Source organism: Citrus sinensis, chromosome 1 (genome assembly GCF_022201045.2).
Source record: "Citrus sinensis cultivar Valencia sweet orange chromosome 1, DVS_A1.0, whole genome shotgun sequence".
NCBI lineage: Eukaryota > Viridiplantae > Streptophyta > Magnoliopsida > Sapindales > Rutaceae > Citrus > Citrus sinensis.
Window position 1 is genome coordinate 14177271 of NC_068556.1, and position 13540 is coordinate 14190810.

General features: G+C 50.0%; 1 protein-coding gene across 1 annotated transcript; it reads left to right on the forward strand.

Moving 5' to 3' along the window:
• Positions 1 to 241: 241 nt before the first annotated feature.
• Positions 242 to 3625, forward strand: LOC127903008 (uncharacterized). Its single transcript, XM_052443528.1, has 2 exons — positions 242 to 1377; positions 2423 to 3625. Exon 2 carries the CDS (start codon positions 2563 to 2565, stop codon positions 3538 to 3540), a length of 978 nt encoding a protein of 325 aa, XP_052299488.1. The 5' UTR covers positions 242 to 1377; positions 2423 to 2562; the 3' UTR covers positions 3541 to 3625.
• The last annotated feature ends 9915 nt before the right edge of the window (positions 3626 to 13540 follow it).

A 13540-nucleotide genomic window follows, 5' to 3' on the forward strand; every position in this document is an offset into this window, starting at 1 on the left:
GGACGTAGGCGAGGTTGGCCAAACCACGTAAAAGACTTCGTGTTTGAATCTCTCCTCCCTTATCTTTTTATATTGAGATTGATTTAATTGTTATTACTTTAAATTCGTTTTAGATTTGCTTGGTATTTTGTTTTAGAATTGAAGAATTTTTAAAATCCCAATTCACCCACCTTTTGGGTTGCATAACTAGAATTTCATCTTCCACTCTTGTATTAGTGTACATAGATGACATTATGCGAGATTCCGGTTCTCCTCGTTCTACGACCAGGATCCCTGCTCGATCAACTCTACCACGACCAGGAGGTCTCCTAGTAATGCTTCTTCTCCGGATGTCCCTGCACACACAGACAAGTCAGAGTACGCCGGTTGTTCTCCCGGCGCAAACCCTCCGACGCTCAAGTCAGATATGAAGGTTCGGGGAACGCTTGCCACGGGTCTTATGGCTTTTTTTTTGTGGTTTTCTCTTTTATCTTAAAAATGCTAACCCTTTTACCTTCGTTGGCTACCTTTTTATAGGCTTCCTCTGAATCTCAGTCTTCCGCTCTTTTCGAGACGGTATGGGACTCCAACTGCTGCGTTATGGGCAAAACATGGGATCTAGCGTGTTACGCCACGGTTCAGGGGAAAGCGTGGCTGCCACGGCTCTGTGAGACCTTGCGTGTTACGCCACGGTTCCGGGGAAAGTGTGGCTGTCATGGCTCCGTGAGATCTTGCGTGTTACGTCGCGGTTCTGGGGAAAGCGTGGCTGTTGTGCCTAGGTTCTCGTGCTGGAGAGCGCGTCTTGCCAACTGCCGTCGACCGGGTCTCCTCGCCTCTCGGTCTCTAGCCGGAATGGCCTCATGCCTTTTATAGGAATTGGCCTCGCGGACGACAACATCGTGGACGTGCAGGATGTTTCTGCTCCTGTTCTTCCACGCGCCAGGCTTTAACGGAAAACACCGGTGCGCAGAACTCCGCCATCAGATGTCTGCTCGTCATTCCTGGTCCCTTCGACGCATTTGTCCCAAACAGTATCCCTCCCAAACACCGGTCCCCCAGTTTCTGGTGTTGGGTAATGTAGTGGACCAGCAGTAGAAACTCGATAGTACTCGCTCGCGTGGGTTTGGAAAAGGCTGCCAGGAGTCATGTCGCATTTAATTGCGGACGAGGTGACGTGGCAGAAATCCCCCCCTCCATTTGAATTTCAAACCGACGGTTACGGGATTCTCGGAATATGCGTCATTAAATGCTGGCAGCCCAAGAGTTTGCTTCTCAGTAAGGAAACCCAAAATCTTCAAACACGAACTCGTCATTTTCTCCATTCTTGTCTCTCCGGCGAATGAACCTCGGCGCCAAAGCTGTCATCCCTGTCTCTCTCTGACCGAGTCCCTGCTTCAGGTATTTTTTCTATTTTTTTTTTTCGGTATCGGTTAGTTGTAGGTAATCTCCTTTCTCTCTGCTTTGCTTGAGGTTGTAGTTGGCGGTGGTGTTTCGGTTAGAACTTAGGATATGTCGAAGGGTAAGGAGAAGGTCGTTGAGGTCGGTGACGACGAACTAGGTTTTTTGCCTAGTCTGCCCGCTGATTTTGCTTTTGATCCCGGGATCCCCTTAGAGCCCATTAGGTCTAGTGTTGGTACTAGCGCTAGGAGGATGTCTCCCCAAACAACCTCCTCGAGCGACAGTAGCGATGAAGAAGGGTCTTCTGGATCGGAGAACACTTTGAGTGAGGGTCAAGGGGATGATTCTAGTGAGGCGTCCCCATCAGGAGCATCACGACCAGAAGAACGGGGTACAGTAGGGGGTAGAGCCTTGTCGCGTGATTATGCCATTGACTACATGTCGTGTACGACCACGTTTGACGAGCTCAATGACCTCCGACTTAGGTATAGTATTCCTGGTGAGATACCTCTTAGGATCCCAGGAAAAAAGGATACACCTAGCCGGCCTCCCAGGGGATACGTTACCCTGTATCTGGAGAGCTTTAAGTATGGGCTGAGGTGTCCTTTGCAGCCTTACTTTGCCCGGATACTTAACGGGCTAAATCTGGCTCCTGGTCAGCTGAACCCCAACGGGTGGAGAGTGCTCTCTGGTCTGTTCATATTGTGGGACAGATGTTGCCAAAGCGAGCCCACGGTTGATGAGGTGAAGCATCTGTACCAGCTGAAGAGCAGCCCTAAAGATGCCGGCTGGTACTACTTCCAATCTGGTACCAAGAGCAGGAAACCCATAACTGATCTTCCAACTGGTGGTGGTGGGACTTGGAAGAGGAAATTCTTTTTTGCTGGGGGTCCCTGGGGTCAAGTTGCGCAAATAGACGGGAAGGATTGTCGCGTCCCACCCCGTTTCACGGTCCCAGGTTGCCTGCTCGCTTTAGATGTCTTGTATCCATAATTGTTCCTGCTGTATTGGTTTGTCTCTAACCAAGTGTCTGTTTGTGCTGTAGTTTCCTGGGGTGTTCACTTCCCGCTCCGACCTGGTCTGCTTAAACGGGTCGAGGCTGTATTGGCCAATTCCTGCTCGAGCCGAGAACTGCTATCTACATACAACTTCCTCGAGTCTCGGTTGATACTTCCTGGCCATAAGATGGAGGACGCAGTGATTGGAGCTCTGACCAGGAAACGCTCTCGGCCTCCAACAACCGATAGGGACCAGGACAAAGATGCTCCCGCTGCGAAGCGAAAGAACATCGTGCAGCAGGTTCCTCCCTTGCAGGCTCTCCCTCTTGCCTCTGCTAGAGTCGGGGAATCCAGTAGAGCGGCCACTGATCCTGCTTCCTCTTCTCCACCTGTTGTGCCTCGGTCCCGCTTACCCGACAGCCGACCAGAACACTTGGTTCCCTATCTCAATGAGTTGTCTAAACTCGTGAGCAAGAAGGACCTGGAGGGCTTTGACGGTTGTACCCTGGGCGAGCTGGTGGGAGCCATGCAGTACAGTGCTTTCCATCTCAGCTGCATGGCCACCTACTATAAGGCCAAGGTTGGCCGTTACGACAGGAAGATGAAGGAGGACATTCAATCGGCGACGACCAGAGCTGACGTTGCCGAGAAAAAGGCGGGGGAGCTAAACGTTGAGAACCTCAAGCTGATAGAGCAAGAGTCCCTTGCTCAAGCAAAAGCCATTACACTCGAGGAGGAGCTGACCAAGGTTAAGGAGGACCTCCAAGGGCAGAGGGCTATGTATGAGGCTCAGCTCGAATCTCTCCGCGATTCCCACCGAGCTCATGTAGAGAACTTGGAGAGGGAGGCCGACAACCAGTACGACCAGGGACTTCGGCATTCGTATCGTTGTATCATGGCCGTCCTCGGGAAGCAACACCCTGATCTGAAGATGGATGACCTTGCAGCTGGTGTTGCTCAACATATGGACGAGGAGGCGGCCAAGGAAGATGCCGAGGGGTTAGAGCCGATCGTGATTGAGGAGGGTAACTCTCCTCCTCGTGCAGTCCCTGCTGATGTTGGCGAGGCGAGCACCCCCCCGGACGCAACTGGTGATACCCCTCCCGCACCCGAGGAGGTCCAGCCAACCGATGCTGCTCGGCTCACTGACCCACCATCTTTTTGATATATTTCTTCTTGTATTGTAATGAACAACGTTTATGAAATTTATCCCCTCTGTTAGCCATTAATAAAAATGTTGTTGATTACTATCTCGTGTCGTACTCATGAATTAATTTTCGTCTGAAACGCTGATCGCTTCTGTCTCGCCGTAAGACAGGCTTTGAGACTTTGTCGAGCCTTCGCATGCCTTAGGATTTTCTTCAAACGATTTGGATTCTGCTGCCTTCTCGTGGCCGAGCAGATCCTGGCATGCTTGGCTTCTGTCTCGCCATAAGACAGGCTCTGAGACTTGGCGAGCCTTTGCATGCCTTAGGATTTTCTTCAAACGATTTGGATTCTGCTGCCTTCTCGTGGCCGAGCAGATCCTGGCATGCTTGGCTTCTGTCTCGCCATAAGACAGGCTCTGAGACTTGGCGAGCCTTTGCATGCCTTAGGATTTTCTTCAAACGATTTGGATTCTGCTGCCTGCTCGTGGCCGAGCAGATCCTGGCATGCTTGGCTTCTGTCTCGCCATAAGACAGGCTCTGAGACTTGGCGAGCCTTTGCATGCCTTAGGATTTTCTTCAAACGATTTGGATTCTGCTGCCTTCTCGTGGCCGAGCAGATCCTGGCATGCTTGGCTTCTGTCTCGCCATAAGACAGGCTCTGAGACTTGGCGAGCCTTTGCATGCCTTAGGATTTTCTTCAAACGATTTGGATTCTGCTGCCTTCTCGTGGCCGAGCAGATCCTGGCATGCTTGGCTTCTGTCTCGCCATAAGACAGGCTCTGAGACTTGGCGAGCCTTTGCATGCCTTAGGATTTTCTTCAAACGATTTGGATTCTGCTGCCTTCTCGTGGCCGAGCAGATCCTGGCATGCTTGGCTTCTGTCTCGCCATAAGACAGGCTCTGAGACTTGGCGAGCCTTTGCATGCCTTAGGATTTTCTTCAAACGATTTGGATTCTGCTGCCTTCTCGTGGCCGAGCAGATCCTGGCATGCTTGGCTTCTGTCTCGCCATAAGACAGGCTCTGAGACTTGGCGAGCCTTTGCATGCCTTAGGATTTTCTTCAAACGATTTGGATTCTGCTGCCTTCTCGTGGCCGAGCAGATCCTGGCATGCTTGGCTTCTGTCTCGCCATAAGACAGGCTCTGAGACTTGGCGAGCCTTTGCATGCCTTAGGATTTTCTTCAAACGATTTGGATTCTGCTGCCTTCTCGTGGCCGAGCAGATCCTGGCATGCTTGGCTTCTGTCTCGCCATAAGACAGGCTCTGAGACTTGGCGAGCCTTTGCATGCCTTAGGATTTTCTTCAAACGATTTGGATTCTGCTGCCTTCTCGTGGCCGAGCAGATCCTGGCATGCTTGGCTTCTGTCTCGCCATAAGACAGGCTCTGAGACTTGGCGAGCCTTTGCATGCCTTAGGATTTTCTTCAAACGATTTGGATTCTGCTGCCTTCTCGTGGCCGAGCAGATCCTGGCATGCTTGGCTTCTGTCTCGCCATAAGACAGGCTCTGAGACTTGGCGAGCCTTTGCATGCCTTAGGATTTTCTTCAAACGATTTGGATTCTGCTGCCTTCTCGTGGCCGAGCAGATCCTGGCATGCTTGGCTTCTGTCTCGCCATAAGACAGGCTCTGAGACTTGGCGAGCCTTTGCATGCCTTAGGATTTTCTTCAAACGATTTGGATTCTGCTGCCTTCTCGTGGCCGAGCAGATCCTGGCATGCTTGGCTTCTGTCTCGCCATAAGACAGGCTCTGAGACTTGGCGAGCCTTTGCATGCCTTAGGATTTTCTTCAAACGATTTGGATTCTGCTGCCTTCTCGTGGCCGAGCAGATCCTGGCATGCTTGGCTTCTGTCTCGCCATAAGACAGGCTCTGAGACTTGGCGAGCCTTTGCATGCCTTAGGATTTTTTTCTTTTTTTTTTTTTTTTTTTTTTTTTTCGGTTTCAAGCGAAATAAATTCGTCGACGTTACATTAATGGCAGGATTTGACTTACATGAAATTGTCCGGACATAAAACATAAAAATAAAAGATAGACAGCATGAGCAGAAATTGCTTTAAAATGTGAGCAAGTCTTACTGGAAGTATTTTCGGAGGTGTGCTGCGTTCCATGGGCGTTTCACTTCGTGGCCATCCGCGCGAACCAGCTTGTAAGCTCCGGGCCCCGCTATCTGCTTGACTCTATACGGCCCTTCCCAATTCGGTCCCAGCACTCCTTGAGTCGAATCTTTGGTGCTCTGATTCACTCTTCTCAGTACCCAGTCTCCGACCCTGAATTGCCGTATGTTCACCTTCTGGTTATAATACCGAGCAACCCTCTGTTGGTAAGTGACTGATCGCTCGGCTGCTTGTTCCCTCCTCTCCATTAGCAGATCAAGATTCAAACATATCTGCTCGTCGTTCTCCTGCTCATTGAAATGATCTGTCCGGTGTGTGGTCGTTCCTACCTCAGCCGGCACGACCGCTTCATGTCCGAAAGCCAAAGCGAACGGTGTCTCCCCCGTTGCGGTTTTGTGGGTTGTTCTGTATGCCCATAGCACACCTGACAGCTCGTCAACCCACGCACCCTTTTTTGCTCCGAGCCTGGTTTTCAGAAGCCTCTTGACTGTCTTGTTGGCTGCTTCTACTTGTCCATTCGATTGGGGGTGAGCAGGCGAGCAATACTTCAGCTCTATCCCGAGGTTCTGGCAGAAGTCCCTGAAGCTGTGATTATCGAACTGCCTGCCATTATCCGTTACCAAGGCATATGGGATCCCGTATCGACAGACCAGGTTTCTCCACACGAAGTCTGTTGTTTTCTTCTCTGTGATCCTGCTAAGGGCTTCTACCTCTATCCACTTCGTGAAGTAATCTATAGCGACTATCGCATGTGTTGCTGCTCCTCGTCCCTTTGGCAATGGGCCGATCAGATCAATTCCCCATTGAGCGAATGGCCAAGGGGAGGCCATGGAGGTGAGCTTCTCTGGTGGTTGGTTAGAAAAATTTGCAAAACTCTGGCAGCTTGCACAGCTCCTGGTCTTCCTTTGCGCATCCTGGTGCATCGTCGGCCAGAAATATCCCTGCCTTAAGACCTTGTGGGCCAGGGACCTCCCGCCAGAATGATTTCCGCAAATTCCTTCATGCACTTCCCTCAGCACGTAATCCGCGTCGTCATCGTCCAAACACCGAAGGAACGGTAATGTATATCCTCGTCGATACAGTACCCCATCGATCATCGTGTATCTCGAGGCCTGAGCTCTAATCTTCCGAGCCCGTAGCTTATCTGGTGGTAAGACCCCGTCTCTAAGGTACGAAACTATCGGGTCCCTCCACGAGCTTTTTTGTTCTATCCGCAACACCCCCAAATTTTGCTCGATACTCGGGCGAGACTTTACTTCTAGGGGGACCGACTTTGGCATTTTTGGGTCGGCGACGGCTGCCATCCTAGCCAAAATGTCTGCTCGACTATTCTGCTCCCTGGGGATTTGTATCACCTCCACTGCTTCGAACTTCCCCATCATCTGCCTGACTATCCTTAGGTACTGTTCCATCTTCTCCTCTCTTGGTTGGAATCTTTCACTGACATGATTCGCAACCAGCTGGGAATCGGTTCTGATCTTAACTCTGTCCGCTTTCACGGCCCTAGCCAATTCCAGCCCTGCTATCAAGGCTTCATATTCTGCCTGGTTATTTGTGGCTGCAAATTCCAACTTTACAGCATAAGAGATCTCCTCCCCCTCTGGGCCTTCCAGGACAATCCCTGCTCCTGAACCCCGCTCTCCTGATGACCCATCCACAGATATCTGCCATACTTGAGTTTCGTCGTTGCCTATATCTGCCTCTTGCTGATCCAAGCATACTTCAGGCTCCGCGAACTCAGCTACGAAATCGGCCATTGCCTGGGCCTTTATCGCCGCGCGGGGTTTATAGTCTAAGTCGAATTCGCTCAGTTCTACAGCCCATTTGACGAGCCGACCAGAGGCATCCGGCTTGTGCAGAATTTGACGCAATGGCTGGTTGGTGATTACCGAGACCGGGAATGCTTGAAAGTACGGCCTCAACTTCCGAGCAGCAACCACAAGGGCCAGTGCCCATTTCTCCATCGTTGGGTATCTGGTCTCAGCGTCGAGCAGGGCCTTGCTGGTGTAGTATATCGGATACTGAATTCCTTCTTCCTCTCTCACCAGAACGGAACTGGCGGCCCGATCAGATACCGCCAAATACAGATTCAACTTGTCCCCATCCCTCGGTGTGGACAGTAGCGGAGCTTGCTGCAAGTAATGCTTCAAGTTCCGGAAGGCTTCCTCGCATTCTGGGGTCCATTCCGTTTTCTTTCCCCTCCTTATCACTTGAAAGAATGGCTGACACTTATCTGTAGCCTTGGATATGAATCTGCTCAACGCCGCCAACCTCCCCGTGAGGCTCTGCATCTCCTTCAGGTTTCGAGGAGACGTCATTTGCACAATCGCCTGGATCTTCTCGGGATTTGCTTCAATCCCCCTATGGCTCACCATGAATCCCAGGAATTTCCCGGACTCGACCCCGAAAGCACACTTCTCCGGGTTGAGCTTCATCTTATACTTCCTCAAAAGCTCGAACGTCTCCTCGAGATGTCTGACATGTTCCTTCGGGACTTTGGACTTGGTGATCATGTCGTCCACGTACACCTCCATGGTTTTCCCGATCAAGGGCTTAAAGACTTTATTCACCAGCCTTTGATAGGTGGCCCCAGCATTCTTGAGACCGAATGGCATCACCCTGTAACAGAACAGACCTTGGTTAGTGATGAAAGCCGTGCTCTCCTCATCCGGCTCGTACATGGGGATCTGGTTGTATCCCGAGAATGCGTCCATGAAGCTAAGCAGACCATGTCCAGCCGTTGAATCTACTAGCTGATCGATCTTTGGTAAAGGGAAGCTGTCTTTTGGGCACGCCTTATTGAGGTCTGTGAAATCCACACACATCCTCCACTTGCCGTTCGCCTTCTTTACCAACACCACGTTCGATATCCACTCTGGGTAATTAACTTCCCGAATGAACCCTGCTCTCAGAAGCTTCTCCACCTCATCACTTACAGCCTCATACCTCTCCTGGTTGAAGCACCTCCTCTTCTGCCTTACTGCCCGAGCACCTTTCTTTATTGCCAGCCTATGACATGCTACCTCTGGGTCAATCCCTGGCATGTCCTCATGTGTCCAGGCAAACACGTCGGCATGAGCCTGTAAGCATTTCACCAGCTCCTGCTTTTGCTCTCCCTCAAGTCTCGACCCGATTCTGATCGTCTTTCCCGGGTTCTCCGGTCCCATGCTTACTGTTTCCAGGTCCTCTACGGGTTCTTGTCTGCCAGTCTTGTTTTCCACTCGGGTATCGAGGGATGTTATCTGCATCGCCTCCCTTGCTGCCGAGGAGTAGCAGCTTCTTGCGATCCTCTGGTCTCCTCGTACCACTCCGACTACCCCATTCACCCGGTACTTTAGAGACAGATAATGGTTGGACAGCACCGCTTTGCTCATCCTTAAAAATGGCCGACCCAGGATCATCTGGTAAGGACCTTCCTCGTCCACTACGACGAAGTCCAGTATCATTGTTCTTTCTGTCGGGGGGCTCCCGATTGTGATAGGCAGTTCGACCACGCCCAGAGGGACCAGCTTCCCTCCTCCGAACCCCTTCAAGGAGGTGTTGGTGTATTCCAACTTCCGGTCGGCTATTCCCATCTCTTCCAAAGTTGATTTAAATAGCACATCAACTGAGCTCCCCGTATCAACCAGTATCCGGTCAAACTTCTTGCTAGCGATCGTGGCCTTGATGACTAAAGCGTCCTCGTGGGGGTATAGAATCCCTTCCTCATCCTCATCCGTCCACATGATTGGCACTTGCCTGACCCTTGCTCGTTTGGCTGCTGGGGTGTTGAAGAGTATCTCTTTACTGGTCATGGCGTATCTGGCATAATTTTTTCTCGATCTGTTCGAATCTCCAGCCAACGTTGGGCCCCCAGCTATCACCCTCGCTGCGGGCGGCTCGCGTCTCAAGATTCCATCACTCTGCTCCCCTTCATCCATGGTGGCCACCATCGGGAAAGTCCCATCCATAAACTCGTCCAGGTACCGATTTCTCACCAAATCTTCGACCTGGGTCTTGAGATCTCTACACTCTGCTGTGGTATGGCCATGGGTGCCATGGAACTTACAATAACGTCCTCTATCCCTCCTGTTGGGTAGCTTTGTTATTGGTGTGGGGAGGTGCAGCAGCCCTCGACCCTTTATGGCCTCGTACACCTCATCCAGGGGCATCTTCAAGGGAGTGTACCGCCCATAGTCCTGGTTCTGGTCGACCAGATGCACTGCTCTTTCTCTGTTTGCCCCACTGTGAGTTGGGGGCGGTGGGAGTGCTTCTGGTCTGCTCGTCCTGCTACCGTGGGAATGTTGATGAAGGTCGCCGGATGCCGAATCATGTCTTCTCCAAGGCTCCCTAGCTGGGGAGCGAGGAGGTGGCGCCCTGCTGCGCTGATACTGTGGCGGCCTCTGATGAGGCTGGTAAGCAATTACCCTACCTCCTGCTCCACTACCGGAGATCTGGTGGTCCCTCCTCCTGTTTGGTCCATTAGTTGGTAATGCTTTCTTCTCTTTCCTCCCTAACCCTTCCAACTGGTCTGTCTTGATCCGTGCAGCCTTCTCCTCCTCAATCTCGATGTCTCTTTTGGCCTGTTCGTATGCGGCTGCATACGTTTGAACAGCTGGGCTTCTCAAATTGTACCACAGCCTTCCTATCTTCACCCCTTCTTTCAGTCCCCTTAACGCCTGAGGGTGGTTGAAGGCTCCCAAGTCGAGGACAGCCCGATGAAACCTCTTGATGAATTCCCGAAGGGTTTCTTGCTCCCCCTGTTTCATGCTCTTCAGCTCCATCATGTCATCTTCCGGCGACATTGCCCCACTAAACTGCTCTGCGAATTCCTGGCACATCTGCTCGAAGGTTTTTATGCTGCCCCGAGGAAGTTTCCTGTACCATTCTCGTGCACGTCCCTCAAGGGATAGTGGGAACACCCTGCACCTTTGGGATGGAGATAATCCCTGGACCCCCGTTAAGTCGTTGAAGCGCTCTATGTGCACCAGCGGGTCAGTTCTTCCCGAGTATCTGAGGTCGGGGAGGCGGAAATCTCTTGGAATAACTGCCCTCATGATCTCTGCTGCGAGCGGTGATTCTCCGTCCAGCATTATCCTCCAACCAGGGGCTCTGTTCCTCCCTTGCATGTCATCAATTATTTGCGCTAGCCTTCGCACTTCCTCCTCCAGCTGTCCTGCGCGACCAGGGTCGCGCGCTGCAGCTTGATCCCGCTCTCGCTCTGCATCATGTAAGTGTTGCCTCAGTTCTGTTTCCTCTGCGTTCACCACCCCGTCGCCCCCGTCACAAGTCTGTCTTACCGGGGACTGCTCTCTTTCTCTATGAAATTCTCCCCGCAGAGGTACGTTACCTCTCTCACCGCCAAATCTCCCAGCGGTTCGACTTCTCTCCGCACTATCGGTACCTGGTGCCGCTCCACCGCCTCTCACCCTTCCCTCTTGGGTTACCCTTCGCTCGTTCCGCAGCTCATGCAGGATGGTTGTCAAGGTTTCCATCTGCTTTTCCATTCGCTCCATCCGGTCGAACATGACTTTTTCCCGTGCTTCGCTGATCACCTCCCTCAGCGTCACGGAATCGTTAAGCCTTATGTCACCCCCTTGTGCGCTACTTCCTCCTATCTCCATTGACTTTCGCTTACTCCACCCCTCTTCTTGCTACCGACAGAAGCTTTTCGCTCTGGATCCCCACAGACGGCGCCAAAATGTTGATGCGAGATTCCGGTTCTCCTCGTTCTACGACCAGGATCCCTGCTCGATCAACTCTACCACGACCAGGAGGTCTCCTAGTAATGCTTCTTCTCCGGATGTCCCTGCACACACAGACAAGTCAGAGTACGCCGGTTGTTCTCCCGGCGCAAACCCTCCGACGCTCAAGTCAGATATGAAGGTTCGGGGAACGCTTGCCACGGGTCTTATGGCTTTTTTTTTGTGGTTTTCTCTTTTATCTTAAAAATGCTAACCCTTTTACCTTCGTTGGCTACCTTTTTATAGGCTTCCTCTGAATCTCAGTCTTCCGCTCTTTTCGAGACGGTATGGGACTCCAACTGCTGCGTTATGGGCAAAACATGGGATCTAGCGTGTTACGCCACGGTTCAGGGGAAAGCGTGGCTGCCACGGCTCTGTGAGACCTTGCGTGTTACGCCACGGTTCCGGGGAAAGTGTGGCTGTCATGGCTCCGTGAGATCTTGCGTGTTACGTCGCGGTTCTGGGGAAAGCGTGGCTGTTGTGCCTAGGTTCTCGTGCTGGAGAGCGCGTCTTGCCAACTGCCGTCGACCGGGTCTCCTCGCCTCTCGGTCTCTAGCCGGAATGGCCTCATGCCTTTTATAGGAATTGGCCTCGCGGACGACAACATCGTGGACGAGCAGGATGTTTCTGCTCCTGTTCTTCCACGCGCCAGGCTTTAACGGAAAACACCGGTGCGCAGAACTCCGCCATCAGATGTCTGCTCGTCATTCCTGGTCCCTTCGACGCATTTGTCCCAAACAGTATCCCTCCCAAACAAATGTTTATGCAAAATATAACCAAAATGTAATAAAAATACCTTATTTTCTCTCTAAGTGATCTTGATTTAAGTCTAGAATTGATGTATAACTCTCATTTCATAGAGTTATCATCTATGAAGGCACAAATCAAGTGAAAGAGTCGAAAATTAGTAGGTACACTCGACAATATGAGTTGCTCCAAATGGAACAAAATGAGAGTGTGTACTCTATGTATACTAGATTTACGGACATAGTAAACACCCTAGGAGCCCTAGGAAAGACCTTCTCAAATAGAGAGAAAGTTAAGAAAATCATTAGGTCACTTCCAAAAGAATAGAGACCTAAAAGAACAGCTATTGAAGAGGCCAAAATTTTAAATACTTTACCTCTTGATGATTTAATTGGTTCTCTCATTTCATATGAAGAAGATTTGGCAGCAGAAAAAGGGCATAAGGAGAAGAAGAAAAGCATTGCTCTTAAAGCTTCAAAATATGAGAGTGATGGGGAGAGTGAACCAGATGATGAAGAGTTGGCCATGCTAGCAAGGAGGTTCAGAAAAGTTTTCAAGAAAACCAGAGAGCGAAGAAAATTTAAAAACTTCAAGAACCAAAGGGAGAAGAAAGAGATAATCACATGCTATGAATGTAAGAAGCCTGGCCATATAAGACCGGAGTGCCCACTTATCAACAAACTCAAGAGGAAAGCCATGGTTGCAACTTGGGATGATAGCGAGGAAGATTCAAGTGATGAAGAAGAGTTGTAAGAAGTATCAAACCTAGCGCTTATGGGAATAGGAGAGGATGATGATCTCAATGAGGTAAGTGATCCTACCTATGATGAATTATATGATGTTTTTAAAGAATTGCATAATAAGTTGATGAAGATTGGTAAAAAGAATGTATGTCTTAAAAAGGAAATGGCGAAGCTTAAAAATAAAAATGAATCGCTAAATGCTAAAATTACATGCCTAGAAGTAGAGAACAAAATATTTCATGATAGAATTGCATTATCAAATGAGAAACCTAGGACTTCACATGAGCATTTAAAATCACACATAGATTATTTGAAAAATGAAAATAAAACGCTTAAGAAAAAGAGCAATGAGTTAAATGAAATTATCTTGAAATTTACAAATAGGCAAAAGATGTTGGATAACATGCTGAATTCACAAAAATGTGTGTTTGACAAAGGAGGTATCGGTTATAAGCCAAACTTGAAACAAAAATATTATAAGAACTACTTTGTGAAGAGTACATCTAGTAACAATCAAGTTGTATGTCATTTTTGTAATCAAGATGGTTATATGAAAAATAGGTGTCCAGTAAAAAGAAATGCACATTATAGTATGAAATGCATTTGGGTTCCAAAATGAACCATTACTAACTCTCAAGGACCTAAAAAGTTTTGGGTACCTAAATCTTGAGATTTTCTCTGCAGGGCTTGA

Coding starts and splice junctions, on each gene's coding strand:
- LOC127903008 (XM_052443528.1), top strand. CDS start 2,563: ATGGAGGACGCAGTGATTGGAGCTCTGACCAGGAAACGCTCTCGGCCT.